General features: G+C 37.7%; 1 protein-coding gene across 4 annotated transcripts in view; it reads left to right on the top strand.

Annotated features, from left to right (window-relative positions):
* The window catches only part of smoc2 (SPARC related modular calcium binding 2), a 243,248-nt gene extending 222,793 nt beyond the window's left edge, over positions 1–20,455 (top strand). For 3 of the 4 annotated variants that reach the window (XM_028820457.2, XM_028820456.2, XM_028820454.2), the window contains 4 exons: positions 3,504–3,603; positions 12,041–12,288; positions 15,533–15,570; positions 19,923–20,455. In XM_028820457.2, the coding sequence (XP_028676290.1) occupies positions 3,504–3,603; positions 12,041–12,288; positions 15,533–15,570; positions 19,923–19,946 (410 nt within the window). In that variant the 3' untranslated portion in view covers positions 19,947–20,455. The remainder of the gene's footprint in view (positions 1–3,503; positions 3,604–12,040; positions 12,289–15,532; positions 15,571–19,922) is intronic. The other variant, XM_028820455.2, reaches the window with a different exon arrangement.
* The last annotated feature ends 637 nt before the right edge of the window (positions 20,456–21,092 follow it).

The following is a 21,092-nucleotide window of genomic DNA, read 5'->3' as shown; positions in this document are numbered from 1 at the left end:
ATGAGAAGCATTTGCGTGAAATTTCAAAGGTGACAATAGAATCAATATGAGGGAGATACTTTTTTTTTAAAGTGGAAAAGGCTGCATGACATAAACATGAGGGAATGATGTTTGCCACACAGTGTGTTGTATAAAATAAATTGTATTCTGTCTTGTTGACAAAGGTTTAATTAACGAAAAAGTTCCACTCAGCACTGGCTTGTGTTTTGGCTGTTCAGAGAGAGGTTTAGTAATTGTGATCATCTTTGTGGGCAGCCCAAGAGAATAAGGGCATGGGAAATTTTGGTTTCTGCTGTAAAGAAGCAGTGATTACAGTCAAAGCAAAAAAAAAAAAAAAGAAACTATGCCATTTGGAAGGGCTGCTGCCTCACAAAGTAGCATCAGCAAACACTTATTTCCTTGACTTTCAGTATTTGTAAAACACACAAAAAAAAAACTCCTGTGTTTGATAATTTCTGGTTGTAATTAGTCATTAGTGCCACTCATGCTCAAAAAGCAGGCTTTGATTTGATGAGCAAATATAAATAAATACGGACCTCAAAGCCAGGTATGGAATGACTTATCAAGGAACTTAACACGTAGAGTTCTGTGATGTCAAGGAAACGAGAATAAATGAAGTGTTCTGTGACTCCAACATCTGTTTTGCAGATCCCGAAGCTTCAGTCAGAATATTATGCAGATCTGTTTGAGTGCCTTTCTCCTGGTGGATGTCCAGAGAGCAAATGATGAATATCTCTGTGGGTTTACATAGATTTTTTTTAGTAAAGTTCCCTATTTAATTTAGGGTTTCTGGCTTGTGTCGAATCTGGCTCTCCTCCTTGTCAGATTGTTTCCCCTGCATCAGAGGGTCTATTAAGTGATAATTTCCCAGACATGCCTTTCAGTCTACTTTAATCCCTCCTTCTGCCTACAGGGGCCATCGTAAAGCGTAATAGGATAATGGAGACTTACTGATTGACAAACACTCCCTTTCCCTCAAGGGCCAGGGAGGTCTCTATCAACTGGAAGAAAATGTTTTCAAAGAGCTGAAGGGGTTCATGAAAGATGCCATCCCGTATTTTACGCTGCTTTCAAGTTCATCTTCTAATGTTTGCTAATGCCCAACTGTCAGCCTGGCAGTTGTTTGCAAATATACACGTCTGCACTAGTAGACTTTTAAAAGCAGACCGGCACTGCTCCTTTTGCAGGTCCTAGTGTCAGACAACTGTGTCTGATGCTTTAATATTAAAGGATTATAATCTTTTTAACTTTAGGCATACATCCTCATTAGTGCCTTGTTGCCTTATGTGGGATTTTCTAAAAGGGTGTCAATTACTGCATAGTGTTTGGTCTGATTAATATGTGATTTAGTAAGTGAAAGTCACAGCTATTCATACTTCACGACACTTTTGGCAGATACTGCAGACTTAAAAATATTTTAGCATAAGAAGTTAAAGGAAACATGCACATACTTGCAGCTTCTTACTGACTCTCTGTCTTTTAAGTTGCCATTACTTATTTGAAACAGACAGATATTAAAAATATCACATTTAGTTGAAAAAATACCTTTATATGTTTTATTTTTTTTAATTTAATTAAAAAGACATACCAAACATTTAAAGTAAAATATTTAATTTCATTTCAAATATCGGACATTGGACTGCAATTTTACAGAAGTGCAATGGGGAAATATATCTATGTTCTTTCGCTCATCCCATACACTTCTCTAAATACCTTGGCAGTTCCATGCAAGCTAAAACACACACAGTGAAAACTTCACAGACAATAAATAGACAGTCTACATGTGACTGAAACCTTAATAACATTCCAGAAATTAACAAAATTTTACAAAATGATAAATGTATATGTACACCATACAACGCCAATATCATGCAGTGACCTGTAGCTTACAAATGCCCAAGCATTTTCTTGATTCTCAGCTACTCATGGTATGGTGAAATGATGTGAACTGTCTTCTTCTTCTTCTTTTGGCTGCTCCCGTTAGGAGTCACCACAGCCGATCATCTTCTTCCATATCTTTCTGTCCTCTGCATCTTGTTCTGTTACACCCATCACCTGCATGTCCTCTCTCACCACATCCATAAACCTCCTCTTAGGCCTTCCTATTTTCCTCTTGCCTGGCAGCTTTATCTTTAGCACCCTTCTAGATAGATAGATAGAGATAGATAGATACTTTATTAATCCCAAGGTGTAATTCACTTACTCCAGCATACTGATAAAAAACAATATTAAATTAAAGAGTGATAAAAATGCAGGTATAACAGACAGTAACTTGGTATAATGTTAACGTTTAACCCCCTGGGTGAAATTGAAGAGTTGCATAGTGTGGGGGAGGAACGATCTCCTCAGTCTGTCAGTGGAGCAGGACAGTGACAGCAGTCTGTCGCTGAAGCTGCTCTTCTGTCCGGAGATGACACTGTTTAGTGGATGCAGTGGATTCTCCATAATTGACAGGAGCCAGCTCAGCGCCCGTCACTCTGCCACAGATGTCAAACTGTCCAGCTCCGTGCCTACAATAGAGCCTGTCTTCCTCACCAGTTTGTCCAGGCGTGAGGCGTCCCTCTTCTTTATGCTGCCTCCCCAGCACACCACTGCGTAGAAGAGGGCGCTTGCCACAACCTTCTGATAGAACATCTGCAGTGTCTTATTGTTATTATCTTCTCCCAATATACCCAGCATCTCTCCTCTGCACATGTCTCAACCTTCCTTCTCTCCATCATATCTGCTAACTCTCTCCCCTTACCAGGCATACTGCCAACATTCAAAGTTCCTACCCTCAGTTCCACTCAATTTACCTTCCTCCTCTCCTCCTGCCTCCGGACACGTCTCCCCCCTCTTCTTCTCCTTCTTCAGCCAACAGTAGCCCAATTTCCGCCAGCACCCTGTTGGCTAACAGTACTGGTGACGGCCGTTGTTAACCCGGGCCTCGACTGACCCGGTATAGAAATCTGCATTGTTGACCGCATATTGATCCGGCAAAATTTTACACCGGATGGCCATTAGGTGAAATTTAAAACTTTTATAATAAAAACAATTCTCACAATTTCAAAAGGTAGTGTACAAATAATACATTTTATGTTTAGTATTAAGTCTTACTAAACATTAAGTAAGACAGTGAAGATGACAGGTGAATAAGTGTCTTGAGTGCATATGGATAAACCACCGGAGAAGCACAGTACAAGTAGCAAGCCAATGAACTCCTCCAGGCTGGTAGGGGGCGACATAAAGATTCTGAATGCAGCTGTGGGTTTTGTGATTGATTCTTACTGTATATGCTTCTAGCCTATTTGTTGCTACAGCATATTTTGATTTAGCTGGTTTTATCATCTTCATGGGTCATCTCTGAATTTACTTCATTGTAAATAATGTTGCATTCCCCCATATATGTATACTATATCATGTTGTAGATGTTGATCAAGCAATATTTATTTACATTGTATCATAACATAATATTTAATTCCATCATATCAAACATTTCTTTTTTCTGTCCACTTTTTCTTTAGGCTGCCCCGGGGACAAAAAAACGGAGTTTCTAACCAGCGTTCTGGATGCCCTATCAACGGATATGGTTCATGCAGTGTCTGATCCATCTTTAGCAAGCAGGTGGGTAATGAGCTCTCTGGAATGACAGGGCCGTCGTCCCTCCTCCCTCTTTCCCTGCCTACAGGCAATCTCTGCAAGACATGTGTTTGTACAATAAACTCAAACATTTCCCATGGATGTAAATATATAAACACAAAGAGAAAGGGAAAGACGGAGAGAGAGAGTCTTGTTAACTTTTAGTGTTCGCTGACTTCTAACAAGTCAGACTGGCTTAAAGGTTAATTACCCTTTTCCTTACCACAACTTGTACTTGTTTTACTTTTTCTGTCATTTTATGGCACTGCAGTTTGCTTTTCTAATCTTTTACTGATACCTAGCGCCTTTGCTAATTTCTTTCCACTTTTTTTTTAAACAACATATATCATTGGATAGTTAAAATAAAGATAATTATGTATAAAGTACATATCTCTAGGTTTCTCTTAAACCTGTTTCTTTAGGTTTCAATAAAGTTTGGTGCTAGAATAAACTAATTAATTAATAATACTTATATTTAATGACCGACAATGCTGAATTCCCTACAAGTGTTACAGCATGTGGTCCCGGCAAGAAATAGAAAGGAAAGTTGCTTATTCTAAAAAATGTAATTGTGTAGTATAAATGACAACAGGTATTTTATTTAATCATCAAACACCCTTATAATGTCACCATTTCTGGAACGGATGGGCACATTATGTACAAGTTTTTCCACAACAATCAACTATCAGTATTCTCCATGTAATTCAGACAGTGATATGAATTTACATTTTTATTTAAATGAAAATATTCAGTTTACAGCTAAACAGCTGTAACAGTCACTACTGCCTTCCTCAAAGAGCACATTAATATTTATTAGGGTGCCAGTGAGTGGGAATGAGTTTGTTAAATGTTGGTGAGATATGGAAATTACAATGTCACTGTACATGTTGGAAATGCTACTTTTACTTTTGCTAGCGTCAGTTGTATAGTATCACATCTCTTGAGCTAGCAATCTTCTCCAAGCCACCCACCTGATGGAAGCCAGAATGCTCACTGCAGGATAAATGAGTTTGGTCAAGCCAACATTACTGCAAGCCAGTTCTTTAAACACTGGACGGTTTTTGGGTTCAACAGCCATCTTTTTTCTAGTTATTTACTATTTGTTTTTTTTTTTTGTCCAACATATGTGCCCATGCTAATGGTGTAGGGCCAGGTAATTGAAGGCTTTCAGATAGATAGATAGATAGATAGATAGATAGATAGATAGATAGATAGATAGATAGATAGATAGATAGATAGATAGATAGATAGATAGATAGATAGATAGATAGATAGATAGATACTTTATTAATCCCAATGGGAAATTCATATACTCAAGCAGCAGCATACTGATACAATAAACAATATTAAATTAAAGATTGATAATAATGCAGGTAAAAAACAGACAATAACTTTATATAATGTTAACGTTTACCCCCCTGGGTGGAATTGAAGGGTCGCATAGTTTGGGGGAGGAACGATCTCCTCAATCTGTCAGTGGAGCAGGACAGTGACAGCAGTCTGTCGCTGAAGCTGCTCTTCTGTCTGGAGATGATACTGTTTAGTGGATGCAATGGATTCTCCCTAAATGATAGCTTGCTGAGCGCCTGTCGCTCTGCCAAAGATGTTAAACTGTCCAGCTCCATGCCAACAATAGAGCCTGCCTTCCTCACCAGTTTGTCCAGGCGTGAGGCGTCTTTCTTCTTAATGCTACCTCCCCAGCACACCACAACTGTCTGATAGAACATCTGCAGCATCTTATTGCAGATGTTGAAGGACGCCAGCCTTCTAAGGAAGTATAGTCGGCTCTGTCCTTTCTTGCACAGAGCATCAGTATTGGCAGTCCAGTCTAATGTATCATCCAGCTGCACTCCCAGGTATTTATAGGTCTGCACCATCTGCACACAGTCACCTTTGATGATCACGGGGTCCATGAGGGGTCTGGGCCTCCTAAAATCCACCACCAACTCATTGGTTTTGCTGGTGTTCAGTTGTAGGTGGTTTGAGTCACATCATTTAACAAAGTCATTGATTAGGTCTGATAAAAGGTTTTTATGTGAGCCGAGTCCTGCCCAAGACAACGTTGATTTTGTGACTCAGCATACTGTATATTCATCAGTTATTCCTACATATGTTCCCACATTTTCATACATTTTATTCTAAGTAATAGATGCCCCAGAAAGAAGAGATCCAGATCTCTGACACTGAGACTAGCCCTCAGCCATCTTTTATAGTGATAGCATGTTACCCTCATATGATTGGCATTTGTGTTAACACAGAACGGTGGCACCTCATGCAGTACAAAATGGCATCAAATAGCTACAGCAAAATAATCTATCCATCCATTTTCTAAGTGCACTTATCAACAACAAGGTTGCAGGGAAGCTGGACCATAAGCCAGCAAGCACCGAGTGTAAAGCAGGAACACTCCATGCACACACACATATCAGTTCTAATTTAGCACCATTCCATATAGCCTGAGTGGGACACTGTGGACACTGGGAGAACATGCAAACTCCACGGAGAGAGAGAAATCAGGACTCGCACCCCAGTGTTCTTGTTGCAAGGCAGCAGGACTACCACTGTGCCACCATGCCGCCCCAGCAAAATAATGATTTATGCAAATAAAAATCAAGACCCAGCACAAAACATGAACAAAAAAAACCTAACAGGATATTTAATGAAATCTAGACACGATTACGACAAAAACAAAGAGGCAAAACATAATCTTAAATTTAGACATACATTCATAGAAAAATATATAGGGCCACATAGGGTTAACAGCTAACCTGTATGTGCTTGGAGTGTGGAAGGAAACAAGAGCGTCCATGGAAATCTCCGTGAACACAGAGAGAATGTCAGTGCAGTCACTTACCAGGAAAAAGTGAAAGAGTGGAGAAAATAAATCTTTATATGTCTAAATGCAAAAATCCTTTCCAAATTCAAACTTTTATACAGAAACAGAGATTTAAATTTGACATGTATGTGCTATTTTCTCAAAAGGTTAATGACTCAGTTATTCATAATCAAAAAAAAAATCAGTGAAACACATAAAATATTTTTCTAATTTTTGTAACATTAATTGATCTGTCTTCATTTTTCATTTATATGGATTATTTTTATCAAAGATTGCACATGTTCTTTTATCTTACTTTAAGTAATGAGCCACAGCAAAACATCTCTGTGGGTCTGCCAGAAGTCATATTTAAATTGAAAGTATACTGATTTATTACAACATATCACAAAATACTGTATTATAGACTAAAAATATATGGTGATTATATATGGTGATTAGTTAAATTTCTCAAAAGCAATATACAATGTGTGTGTGTGTGTTCGTGTGTGTCTGTGTAGTTTACACATAAAACAGTTTATTCTTGTAGTATTGTTTATTTATTAATTATTGTATTATTTATTTGTATTACTTGTCTTCTTATTTGTCTTATTATTATTACCAGTAACGGCGCACTGCATGATAACATGCAGTGAATACACTTGACTTGAGAATTTGTAGTTTCCATCCTCTTCCTCTGTACGTTTAGCATTTATTTTCTCAGAGGTTTATGCACTTGCTGCTCCCTGAGCAGCTCTTCTTTTCTCCACCGTAGCGGCCCGCTTCTCTTCTTTCGTCAACATCTTTTCACGTTAAAACTGATTACGTCAGTGTTTCTGTTGCAATTACTTAGTACGTTTTCATTAATTTTTCACTTAGGCTTGGATTTAAATCTTCAATCTGCCTCAAGAACGATTTAAGATATGAAGAGGTAGGGGAAATGATGGCAAAGGCGGTAGGGATGAGAATGGCCATCCTGCTGCGTACTGCAGAGAGTTGATTCTACAATAAAATAAAATAAAAATAGGAATAACCTTGGAGATCAATCATCACCCCGAAAGCGGATAGTAGACATCACAGAGTATATGTGTTCCAAATTTCAGGTCAATAGTTGAAACTGTTTGTGAGCTACAGATGATTTAAAATCACGGACAGACAAACAAACAGCCAAGGTAGCGTATTATATACTGTATATAAAGATGATTAATGTGTGCTTGAGTGTAGCAAGTAGACTACAAGAATGTATAAATAATGAAGGCCAGTCATTTTAGCACTTACAAGATTGTACCTTAATTGCACAGTGCCATTGTGACATTCTTTTTAGTTAATAAAGCTATTGAATTAATAAAGCTGTTGTAATAATCATACCTGCATGTCTTTTTCCTTACGAACAACTGTAAACTTTTCCTCACCCCTGTACACATACACACACACTGTTTGTACTACCCATCCAAGACAGGTTGATGTAGACCTCAGTGTTAACATTTGCAGTGTAACATGAAATGCATATGTCTCTGTTATATGCCATTTGGTATAGAATTTGTAAAAGCAGTATTACTGTTTGTGATGTGCCATCTTTTGGAATGACAGAGATATAGCAACCAGATGGACACACAGACACTTATCCTTTTATTAAAGTGAAATATATATGTAATTATAAACATCATATAAATATCAAGAACTCATGTCCCACAAGACGAGAATTTGTGCCAAGAGAGTTAACCACGCCAGGGGCCGGACATAAAAGACAAAGAGTAGATGACAAAGACAGCTGCTCTATAGGCTTTTAAATGTTCGAAGCACCATGCGAGATGCAGATCACGTGGCATGGCAGTAGCAGCAGGCCAGCAGCTGATTGAGCAAAGAGGAGGTAAAAAAAAACTGTATTTGTTTCCTGTTTAAGAGGGGGTTTCGGAGGAGGGACTGCGTTTCCTTGGGGTGCGTTCAGCCCCCCTCTTCACAACACGAGCGGCAGAGACGCAAAGTGGCTGGCAAGTGAAGCGAGCAGGGGTAACCCCCTAGTATATATACTGTATATATAAAGAAATTTAGAAATGCCTTGAACACTGAAAAAATTGATGTGATCTGTAACATAGATGCTGTATCATGGAAGAAGGTATAAGTTTAAGGATTGCTACTATTAGTCTAAAATCCTTGAACTGATGAAAAATGGATTTTACTTTTATTTGAACATTTATTGCTCTTACACCTACTTAAATGGTTTCGATTTTTTCATAACAGTACATCATGCACAAACTATTGTGGTAACATAATATTTTCAAACCTCCTTAACCCAAGTCAGGGTCGGAGAGGACTAGGGCCAATGTTGGCGGCACTGAATACAAAGCAGGAAATAGCCACGGGCAGGGTCTGGCACTGGACACACTCATGCACATATCCACACAGGGTCATTTTGCAGTTGACAATCAACCTAACCAGCATATATCTGAGGTACCAGTGCTAATCACTGTGTCATCCCAAAATTAGCTTTTGCCAGCAATAAATATATGTTAAATAAAAAAAAAATGACTTAAGCTAATTTCTATCATCTAAAATAAATATATCAATACTGTACATTTATTTTTCCTGTTATTTTTACTTTTATAATATACTGGGAACAGATCACTAACAGATGCATTACATTTAGGAACAAAATCATATGAGATTGCAATCCATGGTAGAATTTAAGTACATTTCATTAATCAAAAGCACAGACACATTAGTTTTTTATTAGATAAAGTTTCATAACAGTGCACAATGGTTATAAAGCTGAAATACTTTATGCAATAAATTATCTAAACTCAATAACACTGACAAGTCAACTAAATCATCATAAAGTGGAGTATTAGTAAAAAAAAATTAAAACAAGATGGACGACTCAGGAAATTGCCTATGTCCTTAAGTGCTGTTTTATGACATGGTACAAATTTTAGAAATGTATTATTTGCTGCTTATTTTGTTTCAATCCCATTATATAACATGCTGGAACAGAGACTCCAGTACAGGTCACAGCAGTGAAGGTGAAGGGGCCAACATAGAGGCTGCTGAATACAAAACAGCTTTCCTTTGCACCTAACAAAGATGTCAGTGTGTTCTGGTTTCTCATTGCTCCCAACTGCTAATTTGTTAATGAACTTTTGAAATTCTTATTAAATTTCTTTCAGTTCTTTATCTTCTTGTACTTTCACTAGTATGTTCCCTTGCATTTTCTTTATCTTTACTGAATTTATTAAAAGCATGTAACGTTCCATACAATCAAGTCAAACTTAACAAAACTAAATTAAATTCAACCCCCACCCATGAGAAACAGAGGAAGGCCAAGAGCCACAGTAAGACCATGAGAATACTAAAGAGGGAAAGAGGTCTTTCTCCCCAATATAAATGCTTATTCTAAAATAGTATTAATTAAATTCTGCCAGGTTTTTAAAACGTTTTGTACAGATCCTCTATATGAGAATTAGATTTTTTCCAGTTTCAAATAGCATATAACATCAGTTACCCACTGATTTAAAAGGGGTTGGCTAGGATTCTTCCAGTTGAGCAAGATAAGTCTACATGCTAATCATGAAGTAAAGGTAATTACAGCTGTTAATGGATTAGTAGTGTTTGTGACACCAAGGCTATCTGATAGACATTTAAACATTTTTGTCCAGAATGATTTTAATTTGGTGCAGGTCCAGAACATGTGGCCTAGTGAGGCTGGAACTTGATTGCAACGTTCGCAGGTGGGAGGTGAGGAAAATTGGGCAGCTTTGTTTTAGCAAAGTTTCTAATTTGGAGATAGTGGAAAAATTGTGTTGATGGGAAGACTAAATTTAAAGTGTAATTGTTTGTAAGATGCAAAGACATTATTTATATACAAATTTCCAAATGATTTAACCCCATACATTTTTCAAACATTAAAAAAAACTGTGTAAGTTTGAGAGGGTGGAAAAGGTGGTTATCATGTAGAGGTGCCACAGATAAAATATTCTCTAACTTGAAGTGCTTCCTACATTGGTTCCATATTCTGAGTGAATGGAGGACAATTGGGTTGTTCGTATATTGAGGATACCTTGTATTTACTGGTGTGCAAAGCAAGGAATATAAAGAAGTACTGCACTGATTTCATTTATATTGTGGACTAAGCTAGTGTGTGTTCATCTATTTGTGTTAATGTCCAAGTTTTTATAGCTTGTATAATTGCCACCCAGTAATGAAACTGAAAATTAGGTAGAGCCATGCCGGCTTCTGATTTAGGTTGTTGTAGGGTTGCCCTTTGGACACGTGGATAGTTCGAATTCCAAATAAATGAAGTTATGATTGAATCTAATTTCTTAAAAAAATGATTTGTTAATGTATATGGGGATGTTTTGAAACAGAAACTTAGGAAGGATATTCATCTTGATAGTATCAATTGCATTTTCACAAGTGGTGCTTCTTTTTTAGTGTTTGACTCCTTTCTTGCTTGCGCACCATTTTTCCACTTGGCCTTTGTTCAGACTATGCCTTGCCATATTTTGTTGCATAACATATAGTATATTCAGATTGTTCCACAGGTTCTGAGTTTGATACAGATCTATTTGAAAGTAGGCTATTTCAACACAGGGCTGTGTTTCCTGAAAGCATCATAAAATTAAGAACATCATAAAATCCATCTTAAGATTGTTTATTTAAAAGTGTTTCTCAAACTCCACTGTAATTAAAGTAGCATGCTAAATTCTTCATAATTTACATGTTCCTCTACCCAGCTTTAATGCCTTAGGATTTTTTGTCTTTGATTTTTGTGTTTTATTTTTGGGTATGACGATAGAGCGGTTTGACCTCCTGGTTCGATATTTCTGCATTTTAGTTTAGGTCTTGCTTCCTAGTTCATCTCACAAAAATCTCTCTCTTCCTTTTGAGATAGTACTTAGATAATGTCCGGTAAGGAACAAAGCTACAGAACTAGGCATACAATCATAGAGCATAAGCATGTTGAACAGCAGAGTGCGTGGAACTTGTAGTTGATGGAAAAGCAATTACAGATTTTGAGATATCAAAAATATTAAGACAGGCGTAACTACATGAATAGATCTACAACAAGAGTTGCTGAGTGTTGAGCCACAAAACAAAATGAATCCTCTGTGAAAGGGAGGCTAACATCAGGAGATCTCAATATTGGAGTAGTTTACATGGTCCAAGTATCACAGGCAAATAATTTAGTGTGTTGAAGCAAATAGATTTGTAAGTTAGAAACTATGTATTGAAGATAATTTGACATTCAACATTAAGTCAGTATAGGCGATTTAGCTGAAGGGTAACATCGTCACAGCTTTTTGTCCAGGTCAAGAGTCTGATAGCCACAATCCTGTGACCTGTTGAAACTACTTGTAAAAAAATAAAAACTCAGACACTACACTGTATGTAGTCTAACCTTGAGTCTTCTACTGTGTGTGCTATGTGATTTAATTTAAAAGGGTTCGGTATACACCTCAAGTATAATGGTGTCACTAATATTTAATATATCAAAGGATATATTTATCAGAATAAGAACCTAAAGAGGGAGGTTTGTGATGACATTGAATAGGTAATACTTTTCAAATATTATGAAACTCTATTCTAAATTAGAACTGCTTCTTCCAATTTCAGAATTTCTGAGCCAGATCCCAGCCATACTCTGGAGGAGAGAGTGGTTCATTGGTATTTCAACCAACTGGACAAGAATGCAAGTGGAAACATTGGCAAGAAGGAGATTAAGCCTTTCAAAAGATTTTTGCGCAAAAAGTCAAAGCCTAAAAAATGTGTGAAGAAATTTGTGGAATATTGTGATATGAATAATGACAAAGCTTTAACCGAGCAAGAGCTAATGGGATGCCTTGGAGTGACCAAGGATGATGGTAAGACAATCTGGATATATGTCTTTCATTTTTTTTTTGTTGGTCTTTCTTTCTTACTCTCTTTTTTTCTTCTGTATTAAAGGTGTTTTCTTATGTAGTTCGATTGGAGCATTTATTTTTAAAATCTGGAGCAATTTCAACTGTAGTCCAGTTCATTTATGTCGATGTTACTTGCCAAGCGCTCTCTGGTGTGAACTGAGACCCTTTACAAACGGTGGTCTTGGTACAGTTCCGAGCAAATCTTGGAATGTTTCATGTGGGGTATAAATGTTATCCGACATGGCAACTAACCTAATTCCAGAAAATACTGTGCATTATGGAAAACACTTCTGAGAGCTGTGGTAGTCACACTACACCATATCTGCCAGCAGTCAGGCAATCTCAGCAAAAAAAATATTCATATACATACACAGCTGGGAAAAAAAGCTTGTACAAGTACCAGCCAATCAGATCAATACTAGCCCATGATTCAGTCTCAGACACTCTATCTATCTCTTGATTGGACAGCAGAAGAAGTGTATATTTACTTGTGATTGGGTCATTCATTGCCATATACAGTGGAACCTTGGTTCACAAACTCCTCGGTACACGTACAACTCGGTTTACGACCAAAAAGTTCGCCAAACTTTTGCCTCGGTTCACGACCACACACTCGGTATACGAACAAGCCAGTTTCTCTTTCGGTTTGTGCGCGCTGATGATTTCTGCTCGTGTTGCATTGTTCTCGGTCAGACGAGAACTGCTGAATTGCTGCAATGTGAGAGAGAGAGAGCAGGCAGGCTCGTGTGCTGATGAGAGAGAGAGAGAGAAAGAGATAGAGAGCAGGCAGGCTCGTGTGCTGATGAGAGAGAGAGAGCAGGCAGGCTCGTGTGCTGATGAGAGAGAGAGAGAGAGCAGGCAGGCTTGTGTGCTGATGAGAGAGAGAGAGAGAGAGCAGGCAGGCTTGTGTGCTGATGAGAGAGAGAGAGAGAGAGCAGGCAGACTCGTGTGCTGATGAGAGAGAGAGAGAGAGAGCAGGCAGACTCGTGTGCTGATGAGAGAGAGAGAGAGAGCAGGCAGGCTTGTGTGCTGATGAGAGAGAGAGAGAGAGAGCAGGCAGGCTTGTGTGCTGATGAGAGAGAGAGAGAGAGAGCAGGCAGACTCGTGTGCTGATGAGAGAGAGAGAGAGAGAGAGCAGGCAGGCTCGTGTGCTGATGAGAGAGAGAGAGAGAGAGCAGGCAGGCTTGTGTGCTGATGAGAGAGAGAGAGAGAGAGCAGGCAGGCTTGTGTGCTGATGAGAGAGAGAGAAAGAGAGAGCAGGCAGACTCGTGTGCTGATGAGAGAGAGAGAGAGAGAGCAGGCAGGCTCATGTGCTGATGAGAGAGAGAGAGAGAGAGAGAGAGAGAGAGAGAGAGAGAGCAGGCAGGCTCGCGTGCTAGAGAGAGAGAGAGCGTGCAGCTGAGAGCGAGCCTGTACGTGCTGCTGAACAGGGAGCCTGGGTGTTTGTCAATGTTATTCAATGTTTTTACATTAGTTTACTATTACACTGTGCATTCTATGGTGTAATTAACTATATTTGTGCTTAAAAATATTTTAAAAAATATATTTACATACAGTTCGTACGGTCTGGAACGGATTAATTGTATTTACATACAATCCTATGGGGGAAATTGCTTTGGTTCACGACCAATTCGGTTTACGATCAGAGGTTTGGAACGAATTATGGTCGTGAACCGAGGTTCCACTGTATAGGGCTGGGAAAAAATGAATAGTAGTGCTATATATGATCAACAATCAAACCCCAAAATCTAGTATTGTAAGAGTGCAACATACAGGTGGAGGATCCACTGAATGCAAACCGTCATTCAGTTGCTGTATATTTTATAATTTACGCTTTTGCTTGAGAACTCCTCTCAGTTGACTTTAACCAACAAAACTTATTTCCAGATGTTCAGTAAAATGTTAGAAGAAATGAGTAAAATGTCTTAAAAGTTTTACTTATTATAAAATATTTCATCTATGAAACTGAACCTATAACTCTGCACTAATTACTCCAGTTGCAGAGTGTAAATCAAGTGATTTGACTTAATGAAGCTGTAACGATACTTCATCAGTGCAGGAATGTGATATAACATAAGGCATAATGCAAGAGAACCACTCCTTCTGTCAATCTAAATTATGGAATAACTGCAGAATGTACACAGGATAAGAAAAGTTTATGATCAATGGTAACAATCACATGATTTTTGCAAGAATCTGATTCAGGATCACAGATGACTAAAGCTTATCCAGGAACCACTGGACAAAATGCCGGAACTACTTCTGGAGAGGGGAGCATTCCATTGCAGGACACACTCATGGGCATATCCATACTCCTGCAGAGTAGGCTTGGTGTGGTGGCTGAACCATGCAGCAAAGTGGGAGCTGAGTAGACAGCTCAGCTGACATCACCAGGAAGTGTTCCACTTGCAGTATATACAGTATATCAATATATCAAAGGATGTATTTATCAGAATAAGAACCAAAAGAGGGAGGTTTATGATGACATTGAGTAGGCAATACTTTCAAATGTTCTTGGCCAAGGCCAAGAATTCTTCTTTGGTTAATGCTGCAAAGAGGCTGCTTCTGAGAGCTGTTGTAATCCAGACGTCACAGGTTGGCAGCTGACTACCGGAGGTTATCACAGTGCAAACTTGTGAACTGAGTTTGCTCGTGGTGCAAGTCCACGTAATACACGTTTGCACTGTGGATGGGTGGAGTGTGGTGGCAAAGCCATGCAAGAAGGGGGGAGCTGAGTAGACTACTCAACTGACTTCTCCCGGAAGCATTCCACTTGCACTATTCAGAAGCAGTATCTCCTCGGCCAAGGCCAAGGAGTCTCCTTTAGCTAATACTACTAAGAGGCTGCTTCTGTGGGCCATCGTAATCCAGGCTTCAAAGGTTTGCAAATTACCGCCAGCGATTACCACAGTGCAAATCTCTGAACTGCGACAGATCATGGTGTGAGTCACCAGCAATACATTTGGAATCACCACTTCAACTAACACACGTTTTTGAGGATGTAGGAGTGAAAAATGTTAAACATAAACTTTTACATATAAATTAAACACTGAAAACTACCATTAAGTTCAACACTTGTTATAATATGATAAGCTGATATTTAATTTAGGGTGCTTTCTTAATTTAGGAATTATTTTACAATAAACATCTTACTGTTGCATAATGCTATATTTAACTTTGATTTTCTTTTTATTATTTTATTTAGGACCTAAAAATCCTGGAGAAAGTACTTCAAATAAACAGGCAAGTATCTCTACAGTTATACTTTTGATTGCATATCACTTAGATGCAATCAGTTTATGAATTAAACCCACCTGAAATTGTATAGTCTTAAATCATGAAGGATTTATAATGAAAAGGAATTTCTTGTTAATTTTTAGAAATAAAATGAAGCTGATTTGATATTGGATAAGACAGTATAATTAATTTTATTGAAGGAAAATGTTAGAAGCTTATTTAACATAACGATAGATAAAAGTGGAGTGGATTGTCAGATGTTGCCAGAAACTCTTGTCTTCAAATGATCAGTCTTGGCAAGTGAGGTTAACTGGTCATTTAGCACATATTGAAAAACTGGTGGCATAATTTATTATTAATAAAACTACATTCATCCCCTCAATATCTGAGTTCATTCATCCCTCCATTTTCAAATCCTCCTAGTCCATGTCAGTGTTGTGGAGGATGAAGCTCTAAAGAGCACATCACAATAGACAAATCGACAGACGAGTAAAAAGCTGGCAAGCTGCATTTGCTTGGAATGTGGGAGAAAATAGAATAGGCCACAAAGACATAGGGAAATCATGCAATCTTCAAACCGACAGCTATTAGTCGAAGATAAGATTTAGACACGGTCTTGTTGAGCCACAAGAGTGAGAGCAGTTCATTTGTATCTATATCATAGCCTTTGTCTTTTTAAAACTGTATCCTTCGGCTTTTGTTTAATGGAGTATTTATGCGTGCTTGGAAGTCGCATATTAAAGAAGAGGTTTATGTCACGACTCACCTTCAAATAAAAGACTCCTACTTGACTCTTATTTACCCTCTTGTTGCCTGATTCTTGATATCACCTGAACCGTTGGAGCTTATCCACATTAATATATAATATCAAATCACCAGGATCAAGCAAATCACCAGGACCAGATAATATTTACCCTTGAGTTGTTAAGGAGGCTAGCAAGTACATATATAAACCCTTGATTCATATTTTTAGGAAATCACTGCACATTGGGGAAATTCCAAAGGGCTAGGGTTAATGAAAATGGCAAATATCATCCCTTTATTTAAAAAGGGTAATCCAACAGATCCAACAACTATAGGCCGGTAAATTTAGCATGCATCACAGGTAAATTACTGGAAGGAATTTTGAAGGATAAGATTGAGCAAACCTGGCAAGAGCAGGAGTTTTACTGAACATTTAGTGGGTTCAGAAGAGCAACATAACATTCTGGAATTCTATGATAAAGCAACAAAAGGATATGATCAAAGTGGAGCATATGATATTTTTTATCTCGACTTTCAGAAACCATTTGATAAGGTGCCACATGACAGGTTGGGCATCAAATTAAAAGAAGCGGGAGTTCAGGGTGTTGTTTGTAGATGGGTGCAAAATTGCCTCAGACACAGGAACCAGAGGGTGTATTGACTGATGTTATGAGTGATGTTCCATAGGGGTCAGTGCTAAGGCTGTTGCTATTTTTAAAATATATAAATGATTTGGATAGGAGGTCCAAGGAGATTATGCAGAAGCTTTATAACACATTGGTTAGACCTCATCTGGAGTACTGTGTGCAGTTTTGATCTCCAGGTTACAAAAAGGACATAGCAGCACTAGAAAAAGTCCAGAGAACAGCGACTAGGCTGATTACAGTGCTACAGAGAATGAATTATGAAGAAAGATTAAAAGAGCTGAGTCTTTTCAGTTTAAGCAAAAGAAGATTAAGAGGAGATACGACTGATGTGTTTAAAATTATGAAGGGAATTAATGCAGTGGATCAAGACAGTGGGTTTAAAATGAGTTCATCAAGAACGCGGGGACACAGTTGGAAACTTGTTAAGGGTAAATTTTACACAAACATTAGGAAGTTTTTCTTAACACAGTGAACCATAGACACTTGGAATAAGGTACCAAGTAGTGGGGTAGACGATAGGACTTTAGAGACTTTCAAAAGTTGACTTGATGTTAGTTTAGAAAAATGAAGTCGATAGGACTGGTGAGCTTTGTTAGGCTGAACGGCCTGTTTTCGTTGAGATTGTTCTAATGTTCTAAAATCGCAGCCTATCTGCAACTTTACACTGTTTTTTATGGATCATTTTATTTGATTATTTAGCCTTTGGTCCAATGTTTTTCAAAAAATCTCGCCTCATATGCGACAATGACTTTACTTGGCTTATATTTTTTTTCCTGTTCCTTTTTGTTTTCCTTTAAATTAACTAACTATATGAACCTTTCCACACATATTCACTGCGTTTCCATGTTCACTTGCATCGAGTCTTACAATGTCAGATCCTTTTTAAACAAATAACTCTATTTATCCCAAATCTTGCTGTTCTGGTACAACACCTCCATGTCTAAGAGTAAGCCAGTATTTAAAAAGTAGGGCATGAAATCAGATGAGTGCTAAATTCATCTATAAATTTAGCAATGTAGGTCAGAAATGATGCAAACATCTAGCAAGAGCTGGAGCATGAAAGACCAGATAACTTTCATTCTTGAGTACTTACAAACATTAGTGAGTGTGTATATAAACCCTTGGCACACATTTTACAAAAGTCACTGAGCACTATGGAGCTTCCTAAGGAATGGAAAATAGCAAATATTATCCCATTATATAAAAAGGGTAATTGGGCAGATCCAAGTAAGTAAAAGCCAGTAAGTTTAATGTGCACCACAAGTAAATCAATGGAAGGGATTATTAAGAACAAAATTGAGCACCACATGGCAGGAACAGGAGTTTTAGTGAATAGGCGGCATGGATTCAGACAAGGGAGGTCTTGTTTTACTAATATACAGTAATTTTTGAGCAACCAACAAAGGAATACAATTGGAGACAACATTTAAACAAGTCCCACATGAGCGGCTGGGCAGCAAACTGAAAAAAGTAGGAATACAGGGTGTGTTGGTGTGGGTGCAAAATTGGCTGAAACACAGGAGACAAAGAGCTATGGTATGAGGAACCTTATCAGAGTTAGATGTTATTAAAAGTTGTGTCTCTTGGGGTGGGTCAGCATGGGGGCCACTATAATTTTTAATATACATAAATGATCTGGATAGGAATATAAATAACCTGTTAATTAAGTTTGGAGATGATAGCGAGCTAGTTGGGACAGAAGATAAAACAGAATCCATTGAACGATTACAGAGAGATTTGAACAGCATAAATGCTTGGGCAGATTTGTGGCTGATAACGTTTTATGTAAATAAATGTAAGGAATGCAAGATTGGAATACACAATGGAAGGACTGAAACTTGAAAAGTATCCCTTATGAGGAGAACCTAGGAGTCATAGGGGGCTGATCACTATCAGCATCCAGACAGTGTACAGAAGCCATTAAGAATGATAGGTTATATAGCATGTGTGTGAAGTACAAGTGAAAGGAGTTTTATAACAAAAACGTTTATAAACAAAAAGACATAGCAACACAAGAAAAAGACCAGAGAAGATCAAATAGTCTGATTTTAGGAGTTATGAGGAAAGGGTAAAGACATTAAATTATAAGTTTAAACAAAGGGCGATTATTAGGTGGCAAAACTGAAGTTTTTAAAATTATGAAAGGAATTAGAACAGTGGATCCATGCTGTTAACTTTAAAATGAGTTTAACAAGAACTTGTTCACAAGTATATTTCACATGGGCGTTAGAAAGATTTTCTCATTACAGAGAACCATAGACACATGGAATAAAACTACCAATTAGTGTGGTAGACAGTGTGAACTTTGGGGACATTGAAAACTCAACTCATTGTTGTTTTGGAGAAATTAGGTGGAGAGGATTGGTGAGCGTTTTTGAATGGTCTGTTCTTATCAACAGTTTTTAAGGTTCTAATGTCTGGAATATGAAACAGGAGCCTTTTAGTAACATGTTTGAAAGAAGGGACATCAGAAAGATATGTCTGGGCGTACAGTATGTCATTGGCTGTGGTTACTGGATAGATTTATTCTTCACACACTCTGCATTTATGTGGTATGGGAAGGCTTTTTTTGCAGAACACTGCTTGATCAATGAAACTTTTCCTTACACTATCGATCAATTAGTAATTGGAGCATGACTCGTTTGAACTTTCCTGTATCTTCTACATCCCAAGCACTGAATCGTTAGGTTTTCCTCCACAATAACAGGAATTAAATGCTCAGAAAACTGGAAAAGCTCTATTACATGTTCCTTTACTGACAGCTTCTCATCAAATTAGACAACAATTCCATACTTTTCCACTTCATTGGTACCTCTTAAAGCAGTTAACTAACAATATATTAAGTTTGCATATATGGCATTGATAAGTTTTGTGATACTCTCTTAAATTTGATAATACTCTATGTCATAACTTGACTTTCTCTAAATACACAGCATACTGAATTTACCTTCATTTCCTTTGTTGCAGCAGGCCTCAAAGAAGCAAGGTTAAAAGGATGATCTGCTTACGGCCCATTATCTGCTTCTGGGAAACTTCCTTACCAAATGGAAATGAAACCCATAGTATTTGCACTTTGTACTTTAAAATGTAAATTCACTTTGTAGAAAAGAAATATTTAAACAGACTTTTGAATCTGTGAAAGACCTGTAGGTAGACTGTTCATTTGTTTTGTTTTGTGTTTTTTATCATATCACATACAATGTATGTGTCCTTTTTTGTCTTAAAAATATTCTTTTCTAAGTTGTACAAGTTTTCATTTATTGTATTGTTTTATTTTGTATTTTTGTTTAATTTTTGTAAGACTGCTAACAAATGAAAAAAGAAGTCATGCTCATGCACACTACTAAAACCATTCCTTAGACAGTTTAATACAAAGGCATTGTGCTTATGTTAAAAAAAATCAACTAAGCTTTTTTGTACAATTACTTCAGATTCAGAAATTTGTGAATTGTCAAAAACGCAGTTTCATATACAGTACAATAAACTGAATCATAACAAGATTTGCTTTTCTTTTCTTCAATCCTTTGCATTTGTCACATGAATGTTTTATCAGAGTATTTTAATGCATTTTATTCATAATCTTGACTTTTATTTCCTCTGCTTGGTGAGATTAGTCACGCAAAAATTTAGAGGGAATGCTATGTATCATCATGTCAGTCACTAAGTATGGTGCCAAGCCCCAAAGCATGTTACTGCACTCAAGGCAAAGCCTGCTGTGTATTGCAACTTTAATTACTGAGGACGCTACAAAAGGATAAAAAGAGTTGTCTGTCTGTCTGTTACTGGCTTACACCTGGAGGAAAGCCCCTTCCACTCTATCAATTGCCCCCTTTCAACCCTCAGGAAATGCTTATGGGCCTAGCAGTCTGCTAATGCATATCACTTACAAAGAAGCAATGCTTGTGTCGTTATTGAGCAAAGCATGCACCTCAGGCTGTGTCCGTTTCCTCTGGGAGGCATTCTTACAGGTTTGATGATGTCCTCAATCATTTTTGATTGTCTGTGCCTAAAACAAGTAAAGAATGATAAAGAAATAGGCAGATGTGACAGCAAAACAAAGTTCTGAAAATGTAATGATATTGAATGAAGTGTGCCATAAAGAAGCTATTAGCAGCCTTCTTTTATTTTGACAGTTTG

This window comes from Erpetoichthys calabaricus, chromosome 15, assembly GCF_900747795.2.
Source record: "Erpetoichthys calabaricus chromosome 15, fErpCal1.3, whole genome shotgun sequence".
NCBI lineage: Eukaryota > Metazoa > Chordata > Cladistia > Polypteriformes > Polypteridae > Erpetoichthys > Erpetoichthys calabaricus.
The sequence above is the reverse complement of the archived record's forward strand: the minus strand, read 5'-3'. Positions and strand labels throughout refer to the sequence as shown.